Genomic DNA, 21716 nt, shown 5'->3' with positions numbered 1-21716 from the left:
CATGATCAAGCACCAAGTCTTTGCCAGGTGATGTTTTAGGTTCTGGGAACTCTATTAGGAGGGAAGATTCTTGTGAGAGCAGGCCAAATCCTACTCTTTAATTGCCTGGCATAATTCCAGAAATGTTTAAGTCACCAAAGTAAGAAAGAACAGACGTGACTATTTGAATGTTCTCATTAAATAGATGAAGAAGTCAAGGTCTCCCAGCTGATGTGTGGAAGAGTCACGTTGGAGAGGGCCAGCTGCCACACTGGTGCCCCCAGCCTGGTGCCATCCATCGCACGAGTTTGCCCCTCAGTGGCAGCCATTCATGGATAACCATCACGATTTTTGCTATATTCATGTGTCACCTACTAAGCATTTTTCTTTAAATTGACTCCTTGTTTTTTTGTTGTTGTTGTTGAAACGGTCTCCCTCTGTCACCTAGGCTGGAGTGAGTGGCACACTGTCGGCTCACTGAAACCTCAGCCTCCAGGCTCAAGTAATCTTCCCACCTCAATCTGCTGAGTAGCTGAGACTACAGGCGCATGCCACCATGCCCGGCTAATTTTTGTATTTTTTGTAAAGATGGGGCCTCTCCATGTTGCCCAGGCCGGTCTCAAACTCCTCTGCTCAAGCAATCCACCCGTCTCGGCCTCCCAAAGTGCTGGGATTACAGGCATGAGCCACCACGCCCAGCTGTGGTTTAACACCACCACACTGGGAGTTTCTCTTTGACCCAAGCAGGACTGAAAAGCGATGACTTTCCTAGTATATATGTTGTTATCTAATGCTGTGTACCCCTGAAACATTCTTTAGTACTCTCCTACTCACTAACGTTATCATGCAAACTCTCAGTTGTATGGGTCCCATGCTTTGGGAAACTCAAGTTACACTTCTTGGTTGATCTCTGATTTTTGGCCATTGGCAGTTCCTGGTTCATAATGCTTCAGTTTGTTCTGCCTCCAGCCTCTCCCTGGGGTACATAGAGTATTCTAGAAATAAACACCAGCGTGGCAGGGGAGCTGTCTTTTTAAAGGAAAGCTGAAGCAAGTCCTTTGTAAAATGAAGGATGTTGTAGAGATAGGAATAAATTGCCTACCCTTTATCTGTACAGAAAACTCAAAATTGTGGTTTCTTCAACTAAGGTCTGGATTTATTTGACCTTGTCAGGGAGAGTGTGCAGGGTTTTCAGTAATAAGTCCAGACCTTACTAAATTGATCATGTTCTACAAAAGGTGCTCATGGAAGACTTTATTCTGCTGTTAAATAGAAGATGGAGCCAGATGCAACCTTCGCTGAAACTGACTGGCATTGTGGCAGGCACCGACAGAGCACGGAGGGGTTTTTTTTTTGATGATCATGCCTTCATTTCGGGGCTATCATCTACAGTGTCAGAGTCTATGATATATATGGCTTTGGGCATAAACTGTTCTAATTCCTAGTCCAAAGGACTCCCTGCTGTTCAGTAATCTGAATTTACAGTGGCCCCCAGCAGTTTTTAAGGACTTTGTATGATGTGGAAAAGTCTTCTCAAAGCTGACAGTTCCCATCTTTGTCAACTCATTCACAGCCCATGATGTTCAAACAGATCTGTACAGATTCCCTTCAGTCTGTGATTAACTTGCTTACTCCTTGAAGGTGATGCCTTTTAGCAGGGTAAATTGTAGCCAGTGTTAAATAGGTGACTCCTTCAGGGATTTTTGTAATTACTGAAAGAGGAAGGATGTCAGGTCTCTTACAGAGCCATTGGGAATGGTTGTTCCTAAAAGAAATGAAACAAATGGAACCCATTTTGTAAATTTGCTTTTCATTGATTCATTTGTGCCTTATTTGTGTCCCGTGCCGTACTTGACACTGAGAAAGAACATACGTGATTGTCCCTACCAACAAGGAGCTCTGCTTCCAGAAGGAGAAGCAGGCCAATGATTTCAGTGTGCTGGGAAAATTGTTTACAGTGACTGAGAAACTGAGAGGGCAGTTGCATCAGAGACAAAGACAGTGCTTATGCCCTGGGAAGGTGGCAGCTTTCATCACTGTAGACTCAGGACTGTACTTAGGTAGAGTATATGTATGTAATGAAAAGAACCATCTAACCCACCTATGGGTGCATCTGTCTCCTTCTCCAGGCTGTGAGGTGCTTGCTAGGCAAAACCTCTTGAAGATGGAGAGCTCATATCTTCAAGGAGAAATTAGGGATGATGAATGTAGATACCTAACAGCAAAGAGGTTACAGAGACTAAGGACAGGCCATTTGAAAAAAATAAAAAATAGACAAAGTGGAGCTTGGTGCAAAGGTAGTGGATTGGAGTTAGAAACCTGTTTTGTAATCATGACTACCAGCTGGGTGACCTTGGACAGGTTACTTAGCCTCTCAGAGCCTCAGTTTCCTCAGCCTATAAAACAGGATGAAACACTTGCCTTTCCTATGTGACAGGGTTGATGTTCTATATCAAGGGTTGGCAAATTACAGCCTACAGGTCAAATTTGGCCTACAGCCTATTTCTGTGAAGTTTTATTGGAACACAGTCATACTCATTCGTTACATGTCTTCAATGGCTGCTTTCTCATCCAGTGGCAGATTGAGTAGCTGTGATAAAGACTCTGTGTCCCACAGTGCTAAAATCGTCACCATCTGGCACTTTACAGAAAAAATGTGCTGACCCTTGTGCTCAGTGGTCGTGAGGTTATACTGTGCTGCATTGAACTTATTATCAAATTGAATTAAGTATCAGTCCATAGCGGCATATGGGAGAGATCACTCCATTTCCCAGGAAATGTAAGGAAAGCCATGATTTGCTAGATGTTAATGCTTTTTCTTGAAGAAATCTGTATTACGTTTGGTGAGTCCTGCACACTTAGCACAGATGGCGGGGAATCAAGGCAGAGGGCCACGCCTGGCTTACAAGCCCTTCCAAGGGTTTTCTGTGTTGGGGAGAATTATGGTACTTGAAATATATATTTATTGTATATTTATATTTATATACTTTATGATACGTATGTGTGTATATACATATATATGTATACACACACACAGACACACACACACACACACACACATATATATATATATATATATAAAATAGAGATGAGGTCTTGCCATGTTGCCCAGGCTGGTCTTCAATGCCTGGCCTCAAGTGATCCTTCCATCTCTGCCTCCTAAAGTATTGAGATTACAGGCATGGGCCACGGAACCCAGCCTGAAATATTTTTCATTCTATGCTAGAATGAACTGTATTATAAGCTCATAAGACAGGGCAGGGTGGGGCCTCTGATACAGCTGGAATTCTAGTGCCCCGATGATGTGTCAGGTCTTAGTGTTGGTGCTGGGGACACCCAGTCCCTACTGTCATGCATCCCACATTCTCGCCTTCAGATGTGTCAGTCTTTAGGAAGACATCAGAAAGTACACTGAAAACTACCTTTTTGGCTTATTCTCCCTTAACTTTGTATTACGTACTTATTTTTTGAATTGGTTACGTATTTACATAACAACTTAAAAGTTTTAAAAAGTGAAAAACCAAGTTTCCTGTCTATTCCTGACACTTAGCTATCTAATTCCCCACCTTAGATGCAATCACTGTTACTGGTTTCTTGTATCCATGTGTACATGTATATTTGTTCATTGATTTCTGTAAGTCTGTCTTTTTTTTTTTTAAAGGTTCTCACTCCATTGCCTAGGCTAGAGTGCAGTGGTGCAATCATAGCTTACTACAGCCTCAAACTCCTGGGCTCAAGTGATCCTCCCACCTTGGCCTCCCAAAGTGCTGGATCACAGGCATGAGCTACCATGCCCAACCTGTCCTCCTTTTTTATTTTTATTTTTTGAGATGGAGTCTTGTTGCCCAGGCTAGAGTGCAATGGCACAATCTTGGCTCACTGCAACCTCTGCCTCCTGAGTTCAAGCGATTCTCCTGCGTCAGCCTCCCGATTAGCTGGGATTACAGGCACCTGCCACCACGCTTGGCTAACTTTTGTATTTTTGGTAGAGATGGGGTTTCATCATGTGGGCTAGGCTAGTCTCAAACTCCTGACCTTAAGTGATCCGCCCACCTCAGCCTCCCAAAGTGCTGCGATTACAGGTGTGAGCCACTGCACCTGTCTCCTTTTTTATTTTTAAATACTGCAAGCCTACAGAAAGATTGAAAGGATAATATCATGTAACCTTCACCTGGATTCCCCAGTGGTTAGCATTTTACCATATTTGCTTTATTTCTCTCTCTTTTCCTCTCACCTACACACACACACACACACACACACACTTTACTTTTTCCCTCCTGAACCTTTAAAAATGAGTAGCAGATACCATTATACTTCACCCCTTACAACTTCAGAAGACATCTCCTAAGAGGGAAGATATTCTCCTACATACATACATAATCACAATTTCATCATCATACTCAAGAATTGTGTCACTGATACATTGATGTTGTCTAATACCCAGCCCTTTCTCAGATTTCCACGTTTGTCCCAACTATGTCCTTTATAATGTTTTTTACAAATCCAGGCTCCTCTGAAAAGTTCCTCGTTACTTTTAGTTGTCATATGTATTTGGTTTTTTTTAAAGCACTTGCCTGCTTTGGTTTCCTCCTGTTCTTTACCCTCACTCTGGGAACTTCACTTTTCTTGTCCCCTTTGCTTCTTCACCTTTTCCCCCTTGATACAGAGTTTTAATATCGTCATTCTCTTTGGCCCCTGCAGGAGTCAGCCAGCCTGAAAGAGCAGGATGGATCTTGATGTGGTTAACATGTTTGTGATTGCGGGCGGCACGCTGGCCATCCCAATCCTGGCATTCGTGGCTTCATTTCTTCTGTGGCCTTCAGCACTGATAAGAATCTATTATTGGTAAGCCAGTTTTATCATTGACGTTTTCAAAGAGTATCATAATATTGACATCTTCTCTGCTTGTCCTTTTTGTGGTTATTGTCCAACATTTTATCAGGAAATATTTCAGACAGAGAGAAAAGTTGAAAGGTACTCATCCTGTTTGGAATTTTGGGAATGCTCTTGAAGAATATTACTAGATCAGTTCTTTCAGGTTTGTTGGTTTGTTTGTTTGTTTGTTTGTTTTTTGGAGACAGAGTTGTGCTCTGTTGCCCAGGCTGGGGTGCAGTGGGATGATCTCGGCTCACTGCAACCTCCACCTCCTGGCTTCAATCAATTTTCCTGCTTCAACCTCCAAGTAGCTGGGATTTTACAGGTGTGTGCCACCATGCCCGACTAATTTTTTTTGTATTTTTAGTACAGATGGGGTTTCACCACGTTAGCCAGGCTGGTCTCCAATTCCTGGCTCAAGTGATCTGCCCATCTCGCCTTCTCAAAGTGCTGGGATTACAGGCATGAGCCATCATGCCCGGCCCTTTCAGGTTTCTGATAGCATCTTTCTCCACCCACATTCCCAAAGTCAGCGATTCTGTCTTCAAGCAAGAATTGTACATTTTTATGGGAACTCCTTTGGTATCTTCTTGATCATTGGTTGTTTTTGTTTGTTGGTTGGTTGGTTTTTTTTTGTTTTGTTTTGTTTTGTTTTGTTTTTCAGACAGGGTCTCCCTCTGTCACCTAGGCTGGAGTGCAGTGGTGTGATCTCAGCTCACTGCAACCTCTGCCTCCTAGGCTCAAGCGATTCTCTTGCCTCAGCCTCCCAAGTAGCTGGGACTACAAGTGCGTGCCACCATGCCTGGCTAATTTTTGTATTTTTAGTAGAGACAGGCTTTTGCCGTGTTGGCCAAGCTGGTCTCAAACTCCTGACCTCAAGTGATCCTCCCACCTCAGACTCCCAAAGTGCTGGGATTACAGGTGTGAGCCACCGCGCCTGGCCTTCATCATTGGATTCTGACCCTGTGATGTCCTGACAGGTGCAGCGATGTCACTGAAAAATGAACAAGAAAGACCAGAACCATTGAGATGGCATGTGTAGGACAGAATACTTTTAGAGTTGTTCTAGAAGTGTTCATTAGTAAAGAAGTGACAGAAAGAAAAAGAAGTTTCCAAAATATGTCATTCTTGTACCACTGTTATTATTCTTGTCCTATCTGGATACCACCTTTCCTTTTATTTTGTATTTCCTTTAGAGTGAGCCATCTTTTTAAAAAAATCCTTAAATCAAGTATTTAAAAAGTGATATGAATATCACTCCCTTAAGTGAAAAGGTTGCCATAAATAGTAAATTAATATCAAAAAGTGCCTGGAACAGTGGCTCATGCCTGTAATCCCAGCATTTTGGGAGGCCGAGGCAGGCAGATCACCTGAGGTCAGGAGTTTGAGACCAGCCTGACCAACATGGAGAAACTCAGTCTCTACTAAAAATACAAAATTAGCCAGGCGTGGTGGTGCATGCCTGTAATCCCAGCTACTCGGGAGGCTGAGGCAGGAGAATCTCTTGATCCTGGGAGGCAGAGGTTGCAGTGAGCTGAGATCACGCCATTGCACTCCAGCCTGGGCAACAAGAGCAGAACTCCATCTCAAAAAAAAACATGTGTATATATCAAAAAGTAAAAATAAACACAATGACATTAAACAGTCTTATTAAATTGTATCTCCTTTTACTTTGTTACAAAGCATGAGCAGCGTGAAAGATGTAGCAGCCCTGAGCTGAGCCTTTCTCCTTGTTGGAATCAGAAGGTTAACGTCAAAAAGAAAGTGACTTTCTCATGATGTGCTTCATTGCCTTTTCATGCCACTGTCCAATTATCAAATGAAATTGCCCTTCCCATCCCCATAGTGTACATCCCCTGATGAAGGGAGCATCGAAATAGACCTGGTTCCTCTCTGTGCTATAGGTAAGCCCATTGAGATCTAACTGGGACTTCGGGAAGTCAGAACTCACTTCTGTACGTAGAAGAGTCCAAAGAGGGTGTTATGCCCTTTATCTGCCCTCCTTTCTGGCTCCTTTTTGTTTCACTTGAGTGTGGAATTTTCCGCCTGCCAGCCAAGCTCTGATCCTTGAAAGGAAACTAATTGAATGGAAGGGAGCTTTTCATCTTTTGCTCTTGCTCTCTGGGGGCAGGAGTGGGGAGTTGTGACCCCCTCCCGAGTCACCCGGGACCCACCTTCTGCATTGAGAAAGCGAGACTCACTCTGAAGCTGAAATGCCGTTGCCCTTGCAGTGCTGGTTGCAGGAGTTCTGTGCTTTGTGGGCTAAGGCTTCTGGATGACCCCTGACATGGAGAAGGCAGAGTTGCGTGCCCCTTCTCATGGCCTCGTCAAGGCATCATGGACTGCCACACACAAAACGCCGTTTTTATTAACCACATGAAATTGAAGCAGAGAACGCAATTCACTGATGTGGCTCGTAACCATGGATATGGTCACATACAGAGGTGTGATTATGTAAAGGTTAATTCCACCCCCCTCGTGTGGAAACTAGTCTTAATGCTGCATAGTCCCCCAACAGTTCCCTGGGCTGTCTAGGAGAAGGCTTTCAGAGTAAGGGTGTCAGGGTAATTTTGATGTTTCATTTGTAATGAGAAAAATAAGTTGATAGCAAATATTTGCTTTTTTAATTAAGTTAAAATTCACATAACATAAAAGTCACCGTTTTAAAGTGTACAATTCAAGGCTGGGCACGATGGCTCACACCTGTAATCCCAGCACTTTGGGAGGCTAAGGCGGGCGGATCACTTGAGGCCAGGAGTTCGAGATCAGCCTGGCCAACATGGTGAAACCCCATCTCTACTAAAAATACAAAAAATTAGCCAGGCGTGGTGGTGCGTGCCTGTAATTCCAGCTACCTGGGAGGCTGAGGCAGAAGAATCGCTTGAACCCGGGAAGCAGAGGTTGCAGTGAGCCGAGATCGTGCCACTACACTCCAGCCTGGGTGACAGAGTGAGACTCTGTCTACATAAATAAATAAATGAAACATAAATATAAATATAAATAAATAAAGTGTACAGTTCAGTGGTTTTAATATATTCAGAGTGTTGTACAACCATTACCACTATCTAATTTCAAATATTTCCACCTCCCCAAAGGAGTCCCCATACCTAGTAGCCGTCACTCCCAGTTTCTCCCTCACTTCATCTTCTGGCAACCACTCATCTACTTCCTGTCTTTTTAGATGTGCCCATTACGGACATTTCACATAAATGGGGTTATACAATGTGTGACCTTTGTGTCTGGTTTCTCTCACTTAGCATAATGTTTTCAAGGTTCGTCCATGTTGTAGCATGCATCACTCCTTCACTTTCTGTTGTGGTTAAATAATATTCCATTGTGTGTATATACAGTTTGTTCATCCATTCATCTGTTGATGGACACTTGGGTTGTTTCCACCTTTTGGCTATTATGAATAATGCTGCATAGCAAATAATTCACTTTTATTAACAAATAATACCACAAAAAAAAACAGAGAGGCCCCGCAGTGCAGAGCATTCAGAGCCTCTTTAATTGGCAGTATGGATGCATGGGGTCTTAAAGCCTGCCCATGCCTGTCACCCAGCTCAGTGCCGTGGCTGAAAGACAAACACAATGCTCTTTATTTTGTGAACTCAGGCACACAGGCCAAGAAGAAAACCCAGCTGGTTGGGCAAGATGAAAATCCTAGAAAACCTTTCAGATCATGCCAGGTGGCATTGTGACACGGGGGATTATGATTTTAGTAATAAAACCCATGATGCCATTGCAGAGAGCTGTCAGCAATCCTGTGAGGCACTTCCTCCGCATCACCAAAATGCACAGACTGCTTCCTCCAAATAGCCTCACTGCAAGTGACATTTACACAGTGGTTATCATAGAATGAGCAGCATCACCATGAGTCACTTATATCCCTTAACCACAGCGACTCCTCCAAAGGCCTCCATTTGCTCGGCTGCCAGTGATGACCACAAGTGGGTTCACCTCGCAGACCTAGGTGGGTCAGGTTAATTTTCAGGATTGTTACACAAACAGGATCAGCAGGCAGTAGAGGTAGCTTGGCACCCAGTCTCCGTTCCCCGCTGCCCTGCCATATGAGCATAAGGGTTTGGTGAAGTCATCACATCGTGCAAGCTCCTGGAGTTCCCTCTGGGATCGTCTCAGCTCCTCAGGGAACAAGAACAGGTGTCCCCAGTAGGCCACAGCGAGTCTTCAGAGCAGCTCTCTCTGGGTCTAAGTGTCCCTGGAGCATGGCCAGCACACTTCCACAGCACTGTGACTATGGCTGCTCCTGCAGGAGGTACCAAATCCTTCAACGTGAGTCAACAGAGAGCCACACCGGGGATGCTGTGGCCACTGCGGATGACATCAGGTCTGATTTTCATTGTGTAATGAAAATATCAGGACTGTTCACAAGATGAAAAAGACTGAGATTTTCTAAGATTTTTGTTTTCCCAAAGAAACTCAGTTGTGAAATCAAGGTAAGAAATCATAGTGAACAGTTCATTTATATAAATATAAGAAAGAAAAGGGGATAAGAATTGGAAAAGAAGAAATAAAGCTGACATTGCTTGCAGATGACACAATTGTGTACATAGAAAGTCCAAAAAAAATCTATAAATAATTTGTTGGAATTAATAAGTGAATTTGGAGCTAGGTGCTGCAGCTCATGCCTGTAATTTCAGCACTTTGGAAGGCAGAGGTTTGCGATTGCTTGAGCCCAGGAGTTTAAGACCAGCCTAGGCTGCTCACTGCAACCTCTGCCTCCCAGGCTCAAGTGATCCTCCCACCTCAGCTTCCAGAGTAACTGGGGCTACAGGTGTGTGCCACCTTGCCAGCTAATTTTTGCAGGTTTTTGTAGAGACAGGCTCAAACTCCTGGGCTCAAGCGATCCACCCACCTCGCCCTCCCAAAGTGCTGGGATTACAGTTGTGAGCCACCATGCCCAGCCTGGTTCTTTCTTTTTATTGTGGTATATACATAACTTTAAAAAAAATGGAAAATAAGCGTTGGTGAGGATGTGGAGAGATTGGAACCCCCTATGCATTGCTGTTGGGAATGTAAAGTAGTATAGTTGCTATGCACAAATTTGTTGGCTCCCCAGAAAGTTATACATTTAACATAACATCCAGCAATTCCACTTATGAGTGTAAATCCCAAAGAATTGCAAGCAGGGTCTCAATGTGTGTACCAATGTCCATAGCAGCATTCTTTGCAATAGCGAAAAGATAGAAATAACCTAAATGTCCAACAGACAAATGGATAAACAAAATGTGGTATATACACAATAGAATGTTATTCAGCCTTAAAAAGGAATGACACTCTGATTCATGCTATTGATACAACATGGATGAACCTTGAGAACAACTGTGCTAAGTGAAACTAACCAGATACAAAAGGACAAATTTTGTATGATTCCACTTTTACCCAGAATAGACAAACTCATAGAGAAAGTAGAATAGAGGTTGCTAGGGGACTGGGGGAAATGAGGAGTTAATGTTTAATGGGTACAGAGTTTCTATTTGGGATGATGAAAAGTTCTAGAAATGGATAGTGGTGGTAGTTTTACAATGTTTTGTAATGTCATTGATTGTATACTTGTTAAAATGGTAAATGTTTATGTTATGTCTGTTTTACCACATTATAAAAAAATCTGTAAGTACTTTTCTTCAGAGGTTCCTGTTAACTAGACAGAGACTTATAGGATGAGGACTCTGGACTCCGGGAGACTTTATTAAAGAGGAACCCCGAAGAGGTCTTCTTTGGGTCTTTTCTATTTAGGTCAATAGAGCCTTCAATGTCTTCTGTCCCTGAAACAGGAGCAGTTTGGCTGTTGTACTGAGATTGTAAAAGATCTTGCTCCTGAGACATTCATTCATCCCACCTTAATTCTTCTCTTTGTTTCTATTCTGTAAGGTTCTGCTTTTGTGAATTAGAGGTAATCTATTCTCTATTATCTATTATCATTAAACCAAAGAAGATTTTTTCCATCTGGGCCATGGGTCTTTCAGAATTTTTCAGCTGGCCTGGTATCTTAGAGTCATCTTCCTACTCTTTCGTTGAGGGGATCATTTGAAAATATTAGTTCTCTGGGCTGGGCATGGTGGCTCATGCCTGTAATCCCAGCACTTTGGGAGGCTGAGGGAGGCAGATAATCTGAGGTCAGGAGTTCGAGACCAGCCTAGCCAACATGGTGAAACCCTGTCTCTACTAAAAAAATACAAAAATTAGAGGCTAGACGTTGTGGCCCACGCCTGTAATCCCAGCACTTTGGAAGGCTGAGGTGGGTAGACCACGAGGTCAGGAGTTTGAGACCAGCCTGGCCAACATGGTGAAACCCCGTCTCTACTACAAATATGAAAATTAGCCAGGCGTGGTGGCACGTGCCTGTAGTCCCAGCTACTTGGGAGGCTGAAGTGGGAGAATCGCTTGAAAGCAGAAGGTGGAGGTTGCAGTGAGCCGAGATCATGCCACTGCATTGCAGCCTGGGCAACAGAGCAAGACTCCATCTAAAAAAAAAAAAAAAAAAAAATTAGCCGGGTGTGGTGGTGCACGCCTGTAATCCCAGCTACTCAGGAGGCTGAGGCAGGAGAATCACTTGAACTCGGGAGGTGGAGGTTGCAGTGAACTGAGATCGCGCCACTGCACTCCAGCCTGGCAACAAGAGTGAAACTCCATCTCAAAAAAAAAAAAAAAAGAAAGAAAAAATATTACTTTTCCAGCTCCTTGTTTCTGGAGCCTAGGTAAACTTGTCCAGTGTATGTACCAATTAAATGAAAAATATCGAGTAGTACCAAAGAGCTCTGTCTGGTAATGAAGAAGCCCTCAATTCCTGAGTCCAGCAGTCTGGCCGCCTTCCAACCCTGTGTCTCTTCATTCTGGTTCAAGTCATACTTGGCTCTCCCCCAGGCCCTTGCCTCTGCCATCTCTACCTCCTGGCACACCTTCTCCAGCTTCCAGCTGATATATGTTGAGTATCCAGTAGTCTGCTGAAGTTTCACCTTTTCCACAAGGTCCTTCCAGCTCTTCCGTGATCTCACACTGTACTTTGTATGAGAGTTATAGAGAATTTGATGATTATAAAAACGTAACCCATTCGAGCCCCAGTCCCGGTACCAAAAATAAAAAATAATAAATAATTTAAAGATAAAAAGGTAACACAAAGAAAATGTAAATTACCCTTAACCCCTGGAATAATTCATTTTCTTCAGTGCTTCTTTTGTTCTTCCCACCTCTCTCTGCCACCTCTTCATCTGTGTATACTTAACAGTTTTTTTTAACAGAATTGGAATCAATAGTATTTTAAAAAATTGGGTCCTGTTTTTTCACTTGACATCATGTCTTAAATATTTTTCCATGTTATTGAATATTCTTTGAAAACTCCATTTTAAATAATAGCAAAATAAGACATCACCTAGCTATATGGTAGTTTATCTAATATATTTCCTATTCATGGACACTAAAGTTAGTATTGATTTTTTCTAATTTAAACAACACATAACACTGGCTGGAACACTTTAAAAATATTATTTTTCAAAGTTTCTACTTATTTCCTTGAGACAGATTATTCTTGGAATTATACTTACTATGTCAACAAGGGGCATGAGGTTTCAAAGATTCTTGATATTTTATGCCAGATTGCTTTCTAGAAAGGCTGAACTTTATAACTGGTTATATAAACGCACACACACACGCACACACACATGCACACACACACACACACACACAAACGCCAGGTGCAGTGGCTCAGTGGCAGGATCACTTGAGTTCGAGACCAGCCCAGGCAATACAGGGAGACCCAGGCTCTACCAAAAAAATTTAAAAATTAAAAAATTAGCCAGGCATGGTATATGCACCTGTAATTTCAGCTATTCAGGAGGCTGAGGTGGGAGGATCAGTTGGGCTTAGGAGGACAGGGCTGCAGTGAACCGTGATTGTGTCACTGCACTCCAGCCTGGGTGACAGAGTAAGACCCCGTCTCAACAAAAAACCCCACCACTTTTCTAATTTAGAAGCTCATGAAGGGTATTCATATTTTTTCTTTATTAATTTTTTATTTAAAAAATTTGGGGGGTACATAGTAGGTATATATGGGGTACACGAGATGTTTTGATACAGGTATGCCATGTGAAATAAGCACATCATGGAGAATGGGGTATCCATCCCCTCAAGCATTTATCCTGTGAGTTACAAACAATCCAGTTACACTCTTCAAGTTATTTAAAAATTTACAACTAAGTTATTATTGACTATAGTCACGGTATTGTGCTATCAATTGTAGGTCTTATTCATTCTTTCTATTTTTTTTTGTACCTATTAACTATCCCCACTTCTCCCCTACCCCCAACTACTCATCTCAGCCTCTGGTAACCATCCTTCTACTCTCTATGCCCATGAGTTCCATTGTTTTGATTTTTAGATCCCATAAATAAGTGAGAACATGTGATGTTTGTCTTTCTGCGTCTGGCTTACTTCACTTAACATAATGATCTCCAGTTCTATCCATGTTGGTGCACTATTCATATTTTTAATTGCTAGTGAACTTGAACATGTTTTTTATGTTTGTTAGTCATTAATATCTTTTCTACTCTAAGGTACCTTTTCATTTATTTTGCCTAGTGTTGAATTAGGGTTTTAGCATGGTTGAGATCAATTTGTAAGCTTTTTATTTATTAAGGATATCATTCTGCAGCTGTCATATTCATTGCAAATATTTCCCCTAATTTTTCCTTTTAATTTTTGGCAAATGATATATTTGGAAGGACAAAATCATCTTTACATAATACTAACAACTATCATGTACTGAATACTTACCATGTGCTGGGCATTGAACAAAGCTGTGTACATGAATTACCTCATCATTTAATCTTTGCCATATTCTTAGTGGAATGCAGCATTTCCTCGTATTATAAGATTATACAGTTAGTGTCTTATTCCATTTTGTGTTGCTACAGCAGAATGCCACAGACTAGGTAATTTATAAAGAAAGAAATTTGTTTGGCTTATTGTTCTGGAGGTTGGGAAGCCCAAGAGAATGGCACCAATATCTGGCAAGGGCCTTCCTGCTGTGTCATCCCATGGTGGAAGGTAGAAGGACAAGAGACTGTAAGAGGGAGCCAGAGACAAGAGGGGGCCAGACTCACTTTTATCAGGAATCTACTCCCTCAATAATAGCATTAATCTATTTATGAAGGCAAAACTGTCAGGGCCTAATTACCTCTTAACAGTCCCACTTCACAATGGCAATTAAATTTCAACATGAGTTTTGGAGGGGACATTCAAAGTCAGTAAGTGAATGAGCTGGGATGTGAATGGATGAACAAAGTCATGTTATGATTTAGAATTTTGAAATATGCTTGCCTTGCTGTAAGAAGAGCTTTTAAGCTAGCCAATGTTATTATGTTCTTTACGTTTTGAGTAGGCAATGTAGTCATTAAAAAAGTTTCAAAAGAAACCAACCAGGTGCGGTTTAACCAGCTGGACGTCTGTAACCCCAGCACTTTGGGAGGCAAAGGTGAATGGATCACTTGAGGCCGGGAGTTTGAGACTGGCCTGGCCAACATGGTGAAACCCTGTCTCTACTAAAAATACAAAAATTAGGCAGGTGTGGTGGTGTGCACCTGTAACCCTAGATACAGGCTGAGGCACAAGAATTGCTTGAACCCGGGAGGTGGAGGTTGCAGTGAGCTGAGATTGCCCCAGCGTGGGTGACAGAGTGAGACTCTATCTAAAAAAACAAAACAAAACAAAAAAAACCTGACCAAACAAACAATGAAAAAAAAACCTTATGTATGCTCCCACATTTTTTGTATGCAGATAAAAGTAAATGAATATATATCTTCTCTCCCTCTCTGCTTATTTTACACAAAGAGTTAAGACCAGTCAGTTTAGGTTATTTGCTTTTGCAAGACTTGGCTACTTCTTTAGTGTGAAGTATCTTACAAAGTGCATCTCTGATTGAATTAATTATCTCTCAACTTGGAGGGATTCACCATGCAGAGAGTTCAATTTGTTTAGATGGTAATTTCATATTGAAATTGATTTTGGGCCAAAGTCCAGCACTGCCAAGTCTTATGTAACCAGCAGAAGCTGAGCTTTCAACCAGCTGCCATATGTTATGAGGAACAAAGCCAGAGGACCAGTGCAGATGGTTCTCAAGAAATAAGTTATCACTCTCAAAGTCTCTAGAAAGACATATTATCAAAAGGTTATCATGTGTGGCATGCTTCTTAAGAAAACATCGCATTTCCCTTCCTAGAGTGATTAGTAAAATATATATCAAAATAGTTCATTTAAGGTGTTCTCTGGAATGGTTTGGCTCCGTGTTCCTTGAGGGTAAAGCTCAGGAGGACTCTAGAGACTGATGGAGGACAAGGGCTGGAGTAGTGTTTGTGATGTCACTAAGTAAGACTTATAGAGACGACCTGTGCCCATCTTGAAGCCACTCATCTTAAGCCTACTGGTTTTGTTTTGTCTTTATTTCCCACCCGCTCCAGGTACTGGCGGAGGACATTGGGCATGCAAGTCCGCTATGTTCACCATGAAGACTATCAGTTCTGTTATTCCTTCCGGGGCAGGCCTGGGTACAAACCCTCCATCCTCATGCTCCATGGATTCTCTGCCCACAAGGATATGTGGCTCAGTGTGGTCAAGGTGCAATTCTCGATTCTTCTCTCTTATAAGAAAAGGGAGTTGGGTGCTGTGGCTCATGCCTATAATCCCAGCACATTGGGAACCTGAGGCAGGAGGATTGCTTGAGTCCAGGAGTTCAAAACCAGCCTGGACAACATAAAGAAACCCTGTCTCTACAAAAAATAAAAAATTAGCCAGGTGTGGTGGTGCATGCCTGTAGTCCCAGCTACTCAGGAGACTGAGGTGGGAAGATTGCTTGAGCCTGGGGGTTCAAGGCTTCAGTGAGCCATGATCATGCCACTGCACTTAGCCTGGGCAACAGAATAAGACTCTGTCTCAAAAAGATAAAAATAAAAAAAGGAAGAAGAAGAAAAGGGTTTCCACTAGGACATGATGTCATCAACAATGGTAGAAAGCAAAGGGAACTCAGAACTGTGGTGGTTCAAGTCATATTAGAACTAATGCAGTGTGGCCTGGCACAGTGGCTCACACCTGTAATCCCAGCACTTTGGGGAGGCCAAGGCAGACAGATCACTTGAGCGCAGGAGTTTGAGACCAGCCTGGGCAACATAGGGAGACTCCGTCTCTACAAAAAAATACAAAAACATAGCCAGGCATGGTGGCATGCACCTGTAGTCCCAGCTACTTTGGAGGCTGAGATGGGAGAATCACCTGAGCCTAGGAAGTCAAGGCTGCAGTGAACCAAGATCGTGCTATACCACACTCCAGCCTGGGCGACAGGAGTGAGACCCTGTCTCAAAACAAACAAACAAACTAATGCAATATGTTACTCATTCTTTTGTCAGAAAAAAATTATTGAGTTGAATATTATATATAAAACGTATGGCTTAGAAATCTTTTCACCTCATGGATATTTCTTTGGGGAGGCTTCTGACACAGCTGCATCTCAGAACTGCTGTGAGATCAGAGATGGGCTTTTAAAAGTCATTTTTTTTGTCCTCCCAAGTTTCTTCTCTTCCTTGCCCTCCATATTCTTCCTTCATTCCTTCTTTTCCTTTCCTTCCCACTCCCTCTTCTACGTCTGCTTTTTTCTTTTCCTTTGCCATTTAGAGAAACAGTCTTGATCTAGCAGCTTTCTGGAAGAGTTTTCCAAGTCACTTTTTGTCTTGGTTTACTTGGGTGTGGCAACTTGCTGCCCTTGTTAAGAGTGATCAGGTGTGAAGGTTGGGGCTGGCAGAAGTCTTGGGCAGGAAGCATCCCTGGCTCCCACCTCAGGCAAGACCATACCTGAGGGATCCCAAGTATCATCTACACCAGTAGGTGGAGACTCACACACCCTCTACTTAGTTGTATTCTTATTTCCAAATTCCACTATGAGGACAGTCATTTTCATGCCTTGATGAACTTCCTGTCCCCTCCTCAGATAAGCATCTTTCTTATAACTAGATGTTTGTTTGTTGGTAACTTATGTTTCTCAGTTTCCTGGTTAAAAGTGGTACATATCTAAATGGAAGAAGGTGTTTTAGGATAATAATAATTTGGAAAATTAGAACTTAATGTAAAAAAAAACTAAACAAACCAGAATCGGGGTGATCAGATGTGGTTCTTGGGGAAAACATCGCTCCTGTTGGCTCTGGAGCTGGTTAGAATATGAGAGAACAGAACCATCCCTTCCAGTTCCAAGTCAGCAGCTGCATGGCTGGAGTAAGTGTGGAAGGGGTGAGGGAAAGGACGAGGCAGTACATGTCAACCGGTGTGAAGAAAAAGCAAGAGACTTAAGCCTGCTGCCCCGACTTTGTCCCCTTTTTACAGGCATCTCCTGAGCCTGCTTCCATCTATGTATTAGTCTTTGTGGGCCTCTGCTCCCGATGAGGCTACTGGCAATGCTTATTCAATTAGTGGGGTAAAACACTGAGTGGCCAAGACCCATACATCCCCAGGGTTGGCTGTCTGGGTCACTGTACATGGGGCAACCTCCCAAGAAAATGGGCAGACATGTTTTGCACACCACGTACTGACTCTCTGGGTCTGTGTGTCCTCAGTTCCTTCCAAAGAACCTGCACTTGGTCTGCGTGGACATGCCAGGACATGAGGGCACCACCCGCTCCTCCCTGGATGACCTGTCCATAGATGGGCAAGTTAAGAGGATACACCAGGTAAGCAGGAGGCTCTACCAAAGATTGCCCAGACTGTCTCAGCCACCATTGCATGTCCAAGTCTGGAGAGCAGGGAAGGGAGTCCTGTGCTACCTCATGACCAGTCTCCCGTACGTTCTGTCTACAAGTGATGGCAAGCCAAATGGCAACCTGATGATATCTCCAGTTGGCAATGGAGGGCCAGGGCTTATTACAGACTCTAAGCCTATTGCAGTTGTTTGTAACAAAATACAATCTGAGCATTTTCTCAACTCTTTGAAAAGGGGTTTAGAATTTCTTAAAACCAATTCCCTTCCTAGGGATCTCTTTTTCTGCTCACCAGTTATATGATAACAGTAATAGCCCCTCTGCCTAGCTGGGGAGGGTGTTCTTCACATTATAACGTACTTTAGCATCTATTGCTAGCACCTATTTTAGAATCTATCTCTAGCCTTCTGTGGCTAAGCTTTCAAGATCATAGGCGTTTAAGAGCCATTTCAGAATGGGGTAGCCCGTAAGTTTCAGGTTGACCTTTAGTATTTTCCCCCAAATGAGGATATTTAATATCAGCCTCCTCCATTAAACTGTTTTTTAAATTAGGTCAGGAACCTTGTCTTTTTAGCTCTTTGCTGTGTTTTCAGCATCTAATCATAGTTTCCTGTACCTAATAGATATCCAATAAATATTTTTTAGAATGCTGGATAGTTGGGTGGATGGCTGATTGGATGATTGGATGGATAGGTGGATGGATGGTTGGATGGATGGATGGTTGAATAGACAAATGGATGGGTAGTTATATGAATGGATGGTCAGATGGACCAGAAGAGCTTTAAATTAGTGCAGGAGCCCTCAAACTACAGCCCATGAGCTATGTTTAGCTTGTACCTATTTTTGTAAACTAAATTTTATTGGAACACAGCCATACTCACTCATTTATTTAATACATATTGCCTTTGACTGCTTTTGTCTGCAACAGCAGAGTTGAATAGTTGCAACAGATCATATGGCTCTCAAAGCAGAAAATATTTACTCTCTGGACCTTTATAGAAAACTTCATCAGCCTGGACAATATGGTGAAACCTCATCTCTACAAAAAAAAAAAAATTAGCCAGATGTGGTGGTGCATGCCTGTAGTTCTAGCTACTCGGGAGGCTGAGATGGGAGGATCACCTGAGCCCCAGAGGTCAAGGCTGCATTGAGCCATGATCACGCCACTGCACTGCAGCCTGGGTGACAGAGTGAGACCCTGTCTCAGAAAAAAAGAAAAGAAAGAAAAGTTTGCTGACTCTAGTTAGCAGAATCCCTGTTGATTTATATTGATAAATGACCTCTCAATCTCTTGTGCCAGATAAAGAGAAGTCCATGCATGCCACAGGGCTCATCTTATAATGGATCCAGTAGAGTTTCGGACTCTGTAAACAGTAGTCATTTTCAGTTGTCCATAGGAAATCCAGGGGGCTTCTATGCTGTAATCACCATTGCCATTGTCTACAGCTGTATAACCAAGCCGCTTTCTCATTTCCCTTCCTAGTTTGTAGAATGCCTGAAGCTGAACAAAAAACCTTTCCACCTGGTAGGCACCTCCATGGGTGGCCAGGTGGCTGGGGTGTATGCTGCTTACTACCCATCGGATGTCTCCAGCCTGTGTCTTGTGTGTCCTGCTGGTAAGTTATTAGGCTGAAACATCCCTCGGCAGGGGTGAATCCCTGAAGAAACAAGTAGCTAGTGTCTGCTATGACCGTTTTTTGGAATGATCTTTTTGATGTATGCTTGAGAGATATGCAGTGTTTTACTGATAACTCTAACCAACCAATAGTTATATAATCATAATCATAACCAGACTGATTTTGAAAATATAGAGCCAGACTTGTTACACCAAGAATTTGAGGTGGGGCCAGGCACAGTGGCTCATGCCTGTAAACATCTAAAATTAAAAAAAAAAAAAAAAAGGAATGTTTGAGGTGGTTGATTAAAATGTATATAGTGCTTTGCAGCACATACTTTGAAATATAATGTTAATATCAACATCCAACATTTATCAGGCTCTTACGAGCTAAGCTCTTTATATGAATTTAATTCTTGCAGTAGCCCTGTGAGGTAAAGGTACTATAATTATGCCCCTCTCCTTTTTCGGTAAAAACTGAGAGATCTTTATTTATTATAGTAAGATCTTAAAAAAAATCAAACTTTAGTTTGTCTACTGTTATATGTACATATGTCAACGTGAAGTGTAACATGTTCTCAGATATTACCATTTGAAGTTGGATTTTTAAATTTGTTTTTCTTCCATAAGTCTTTAGACTTGTGTTTATAATATATAATAGATAAAAATCATATTTTCTCTCTTTCTCCTCTATCTCCCCCTCTCTGTTTTTTTTTTTTTCTTTTTGAGACAGAGTCTGTTGCTCAGACTGGAGTGCAGTGGTACAATCATGACTCACTGCAGCCTTGACCTCCCAGGTTCAAGCAATTCTTGTGCCTCAGCCACCCAAGTAGCTGAGATTACAGGTGTGTGCCACCATGCCCAGCTAATTTTTTGTATTTTCAGTAGAGGTGGAGTTTCGCAATGTTGGCTAGGCAAACTAGAATCCTGTTGGCCAGGATCCTGTTGGCCTGAGTCACTTGAACTCCTGGCCTCAAGTGATCTGCCCGCCTCCACCTCCCAAAGTGCTGGGAATAGGTGTGAGCCACCGCGCCTGGCCTCTCTCTCTCTCTCCCTTTGGTGCTTTATTAGGGTATTATTTACACATAGTAAATTGTCCAAATTTAAATGTGCATCTCAATGACTTTTTACATATGCAGTTACCATGCAGGTCAATATATTATGCCCATTTTATAAATGGGAACATTGAGGCACAAAGAAATTTCATTAGTGCCAGAATCACAATAGGAACAGAGCCCAGGCTGCCTGACTCCAGAACCCAAGCTGTGATGTTTGGAAGTCCTTGCATATTTACTGCCTCCTTTTTGTGACTCATATCTTCTACTTCCTCTGTATGATTCAACTAGAATCCAGCCATGAATTGAACATTTAATGACTTTTACTGAAACTTAACTAAATTGACCTTTAAAATCCTTCTGCCACTCTGAAAGCTAATCATTTTCAATATGTTAAAGACATTGAAATTGAAGAGAACACACCTAAGGGTCTTCTCCTCTCTTTTTTTCAAGTATCATATCTGAAATAATTTGATCTTATAATAATAAGTTTGAGAATTGAAGGAACAGCATCTATGGAAGGTTTTTAGATTTTAAATCACTTACAGGAAGTAAAATCTAACTGGCTTTTTCAAGTATAGGTTCATTTGTTCAGAGAAAAAATTGACATCCGAATTTCAACTGGAAATTTAAAATTAAGTTTGTATGTGAAAATTGAAAAGTAGAAATAAATTCAGGATTATATTCTACCAAGAGTTTTAAAATAAACTTTCTAAAAATTTTGAAATAATTTTAAATTTACAAAAAAATTGCAGAGATATTCTAGAGAGCCCCATATAACCTTTACTCAGTTTCCCCATTAATAGCTCACATTACCACAGTAAATTTGTCACAACTAAGAAACCAACATTAGTATATTACTGTTAACTAAATTCCAGGCTTTATTTGGATTTCATTTAGTTTTTCAACTCATGTCCTTTTTCTGTTCTGGGATCCAGTCCAGGATATACCACATGACATCTAACCTAGGTTTAGTTTTAAAGAGAGAGGAAATAGATAATGTCATCTGCTTCATGGCATCATGAAAGCCATACATCATATCCATGTTAGATTTAAAGGGTTTGCTGGACATAGATTTGTAAAGTGTGGGTTTCTGCATCACGACCAATATTATTGGTGCTATTGCCTTTCTTTGTAAAATCTAGCTCTTTTCTAGATTTTGCTGGGTGAGGTAGCTCACACCTGTAATCCCAACGCTTTGGGAGGCTGAGAGGGGAGGATTGCTTGAGGCCAGGAGTTCAAGACCAGCCTAGGGGAGACCCCATCTCTACAAAAATATAAAATTTTAAAAAAATCTAACATGCACACATATGTTTATTGCAGCACTATTTACAATAGCGAAGACTTGGAACTAACCCAAATGCCCATCAATGATAAACTGGATAAAGAAAATGTGGCACATATACACCATGGAATACTATGCAGTCATATAAAAGAATG

At 42.0% G+C, this 21716-nt stretch overlaps 1 protein-coding gene across 6 annotated transcripts in view; it reads left to right on the top strand.

The window, feature by feature from the left end:
* ABHD6 (abhydrolase domain containing 6, acylglycerol lipase) overlaps positions 1 to 21716 on the top strand; it is a 54865-nt gene that overhangs the window by 14161 nt on the left and 18988 nt on the right. For all 6 annotated transcript variants that reach the window (XM_054479634.2, XM_054479638.2, XM_054479639.2 and 3 more), the window contains 4 exons: positions 4681 to 4824; positions 15327 to 15483; positions 17466 to 17579; positions 19090 to 19222. In XM_054479634.2, the coding sequence (XP_054335609.1) occupies positions 4706 to 4824; positions 15327 to 15483; positions 17466 to 17579; positions 19090 to 19222 (523 nt within the window). In that variant the 5' untranslated portion in view covers positions 4681 to 4705. The remainder of the gene's footprint in view (positions 1 to 4680; positions 4825 to 15326; positions 15484 to 17465; positions 17580 to 19089; positions 19223 to 21716) is intronic.

The sequence above is a fragment of the Pongo pygmaeus genome, chromosome 2, assembly GCF_028885625.2.
Source record: "Pongo pygmaeus isolate AG05252 chromosome 2, NHGRI_mPonPyg2-v2.0_pri, whole genome shotgun sequence".
Taxonomy (NCBI): domain Eukaryota; kingdom Metazoa; phylum Chordata; class Mammalia; order Primates; family Hominidae; genus Pongo; species Pongo pygmaeus.
Note: the sequence above shows the minus strand (reverse complement) of the source record. Positions and strands in the feature narration are given on the sequence as shown.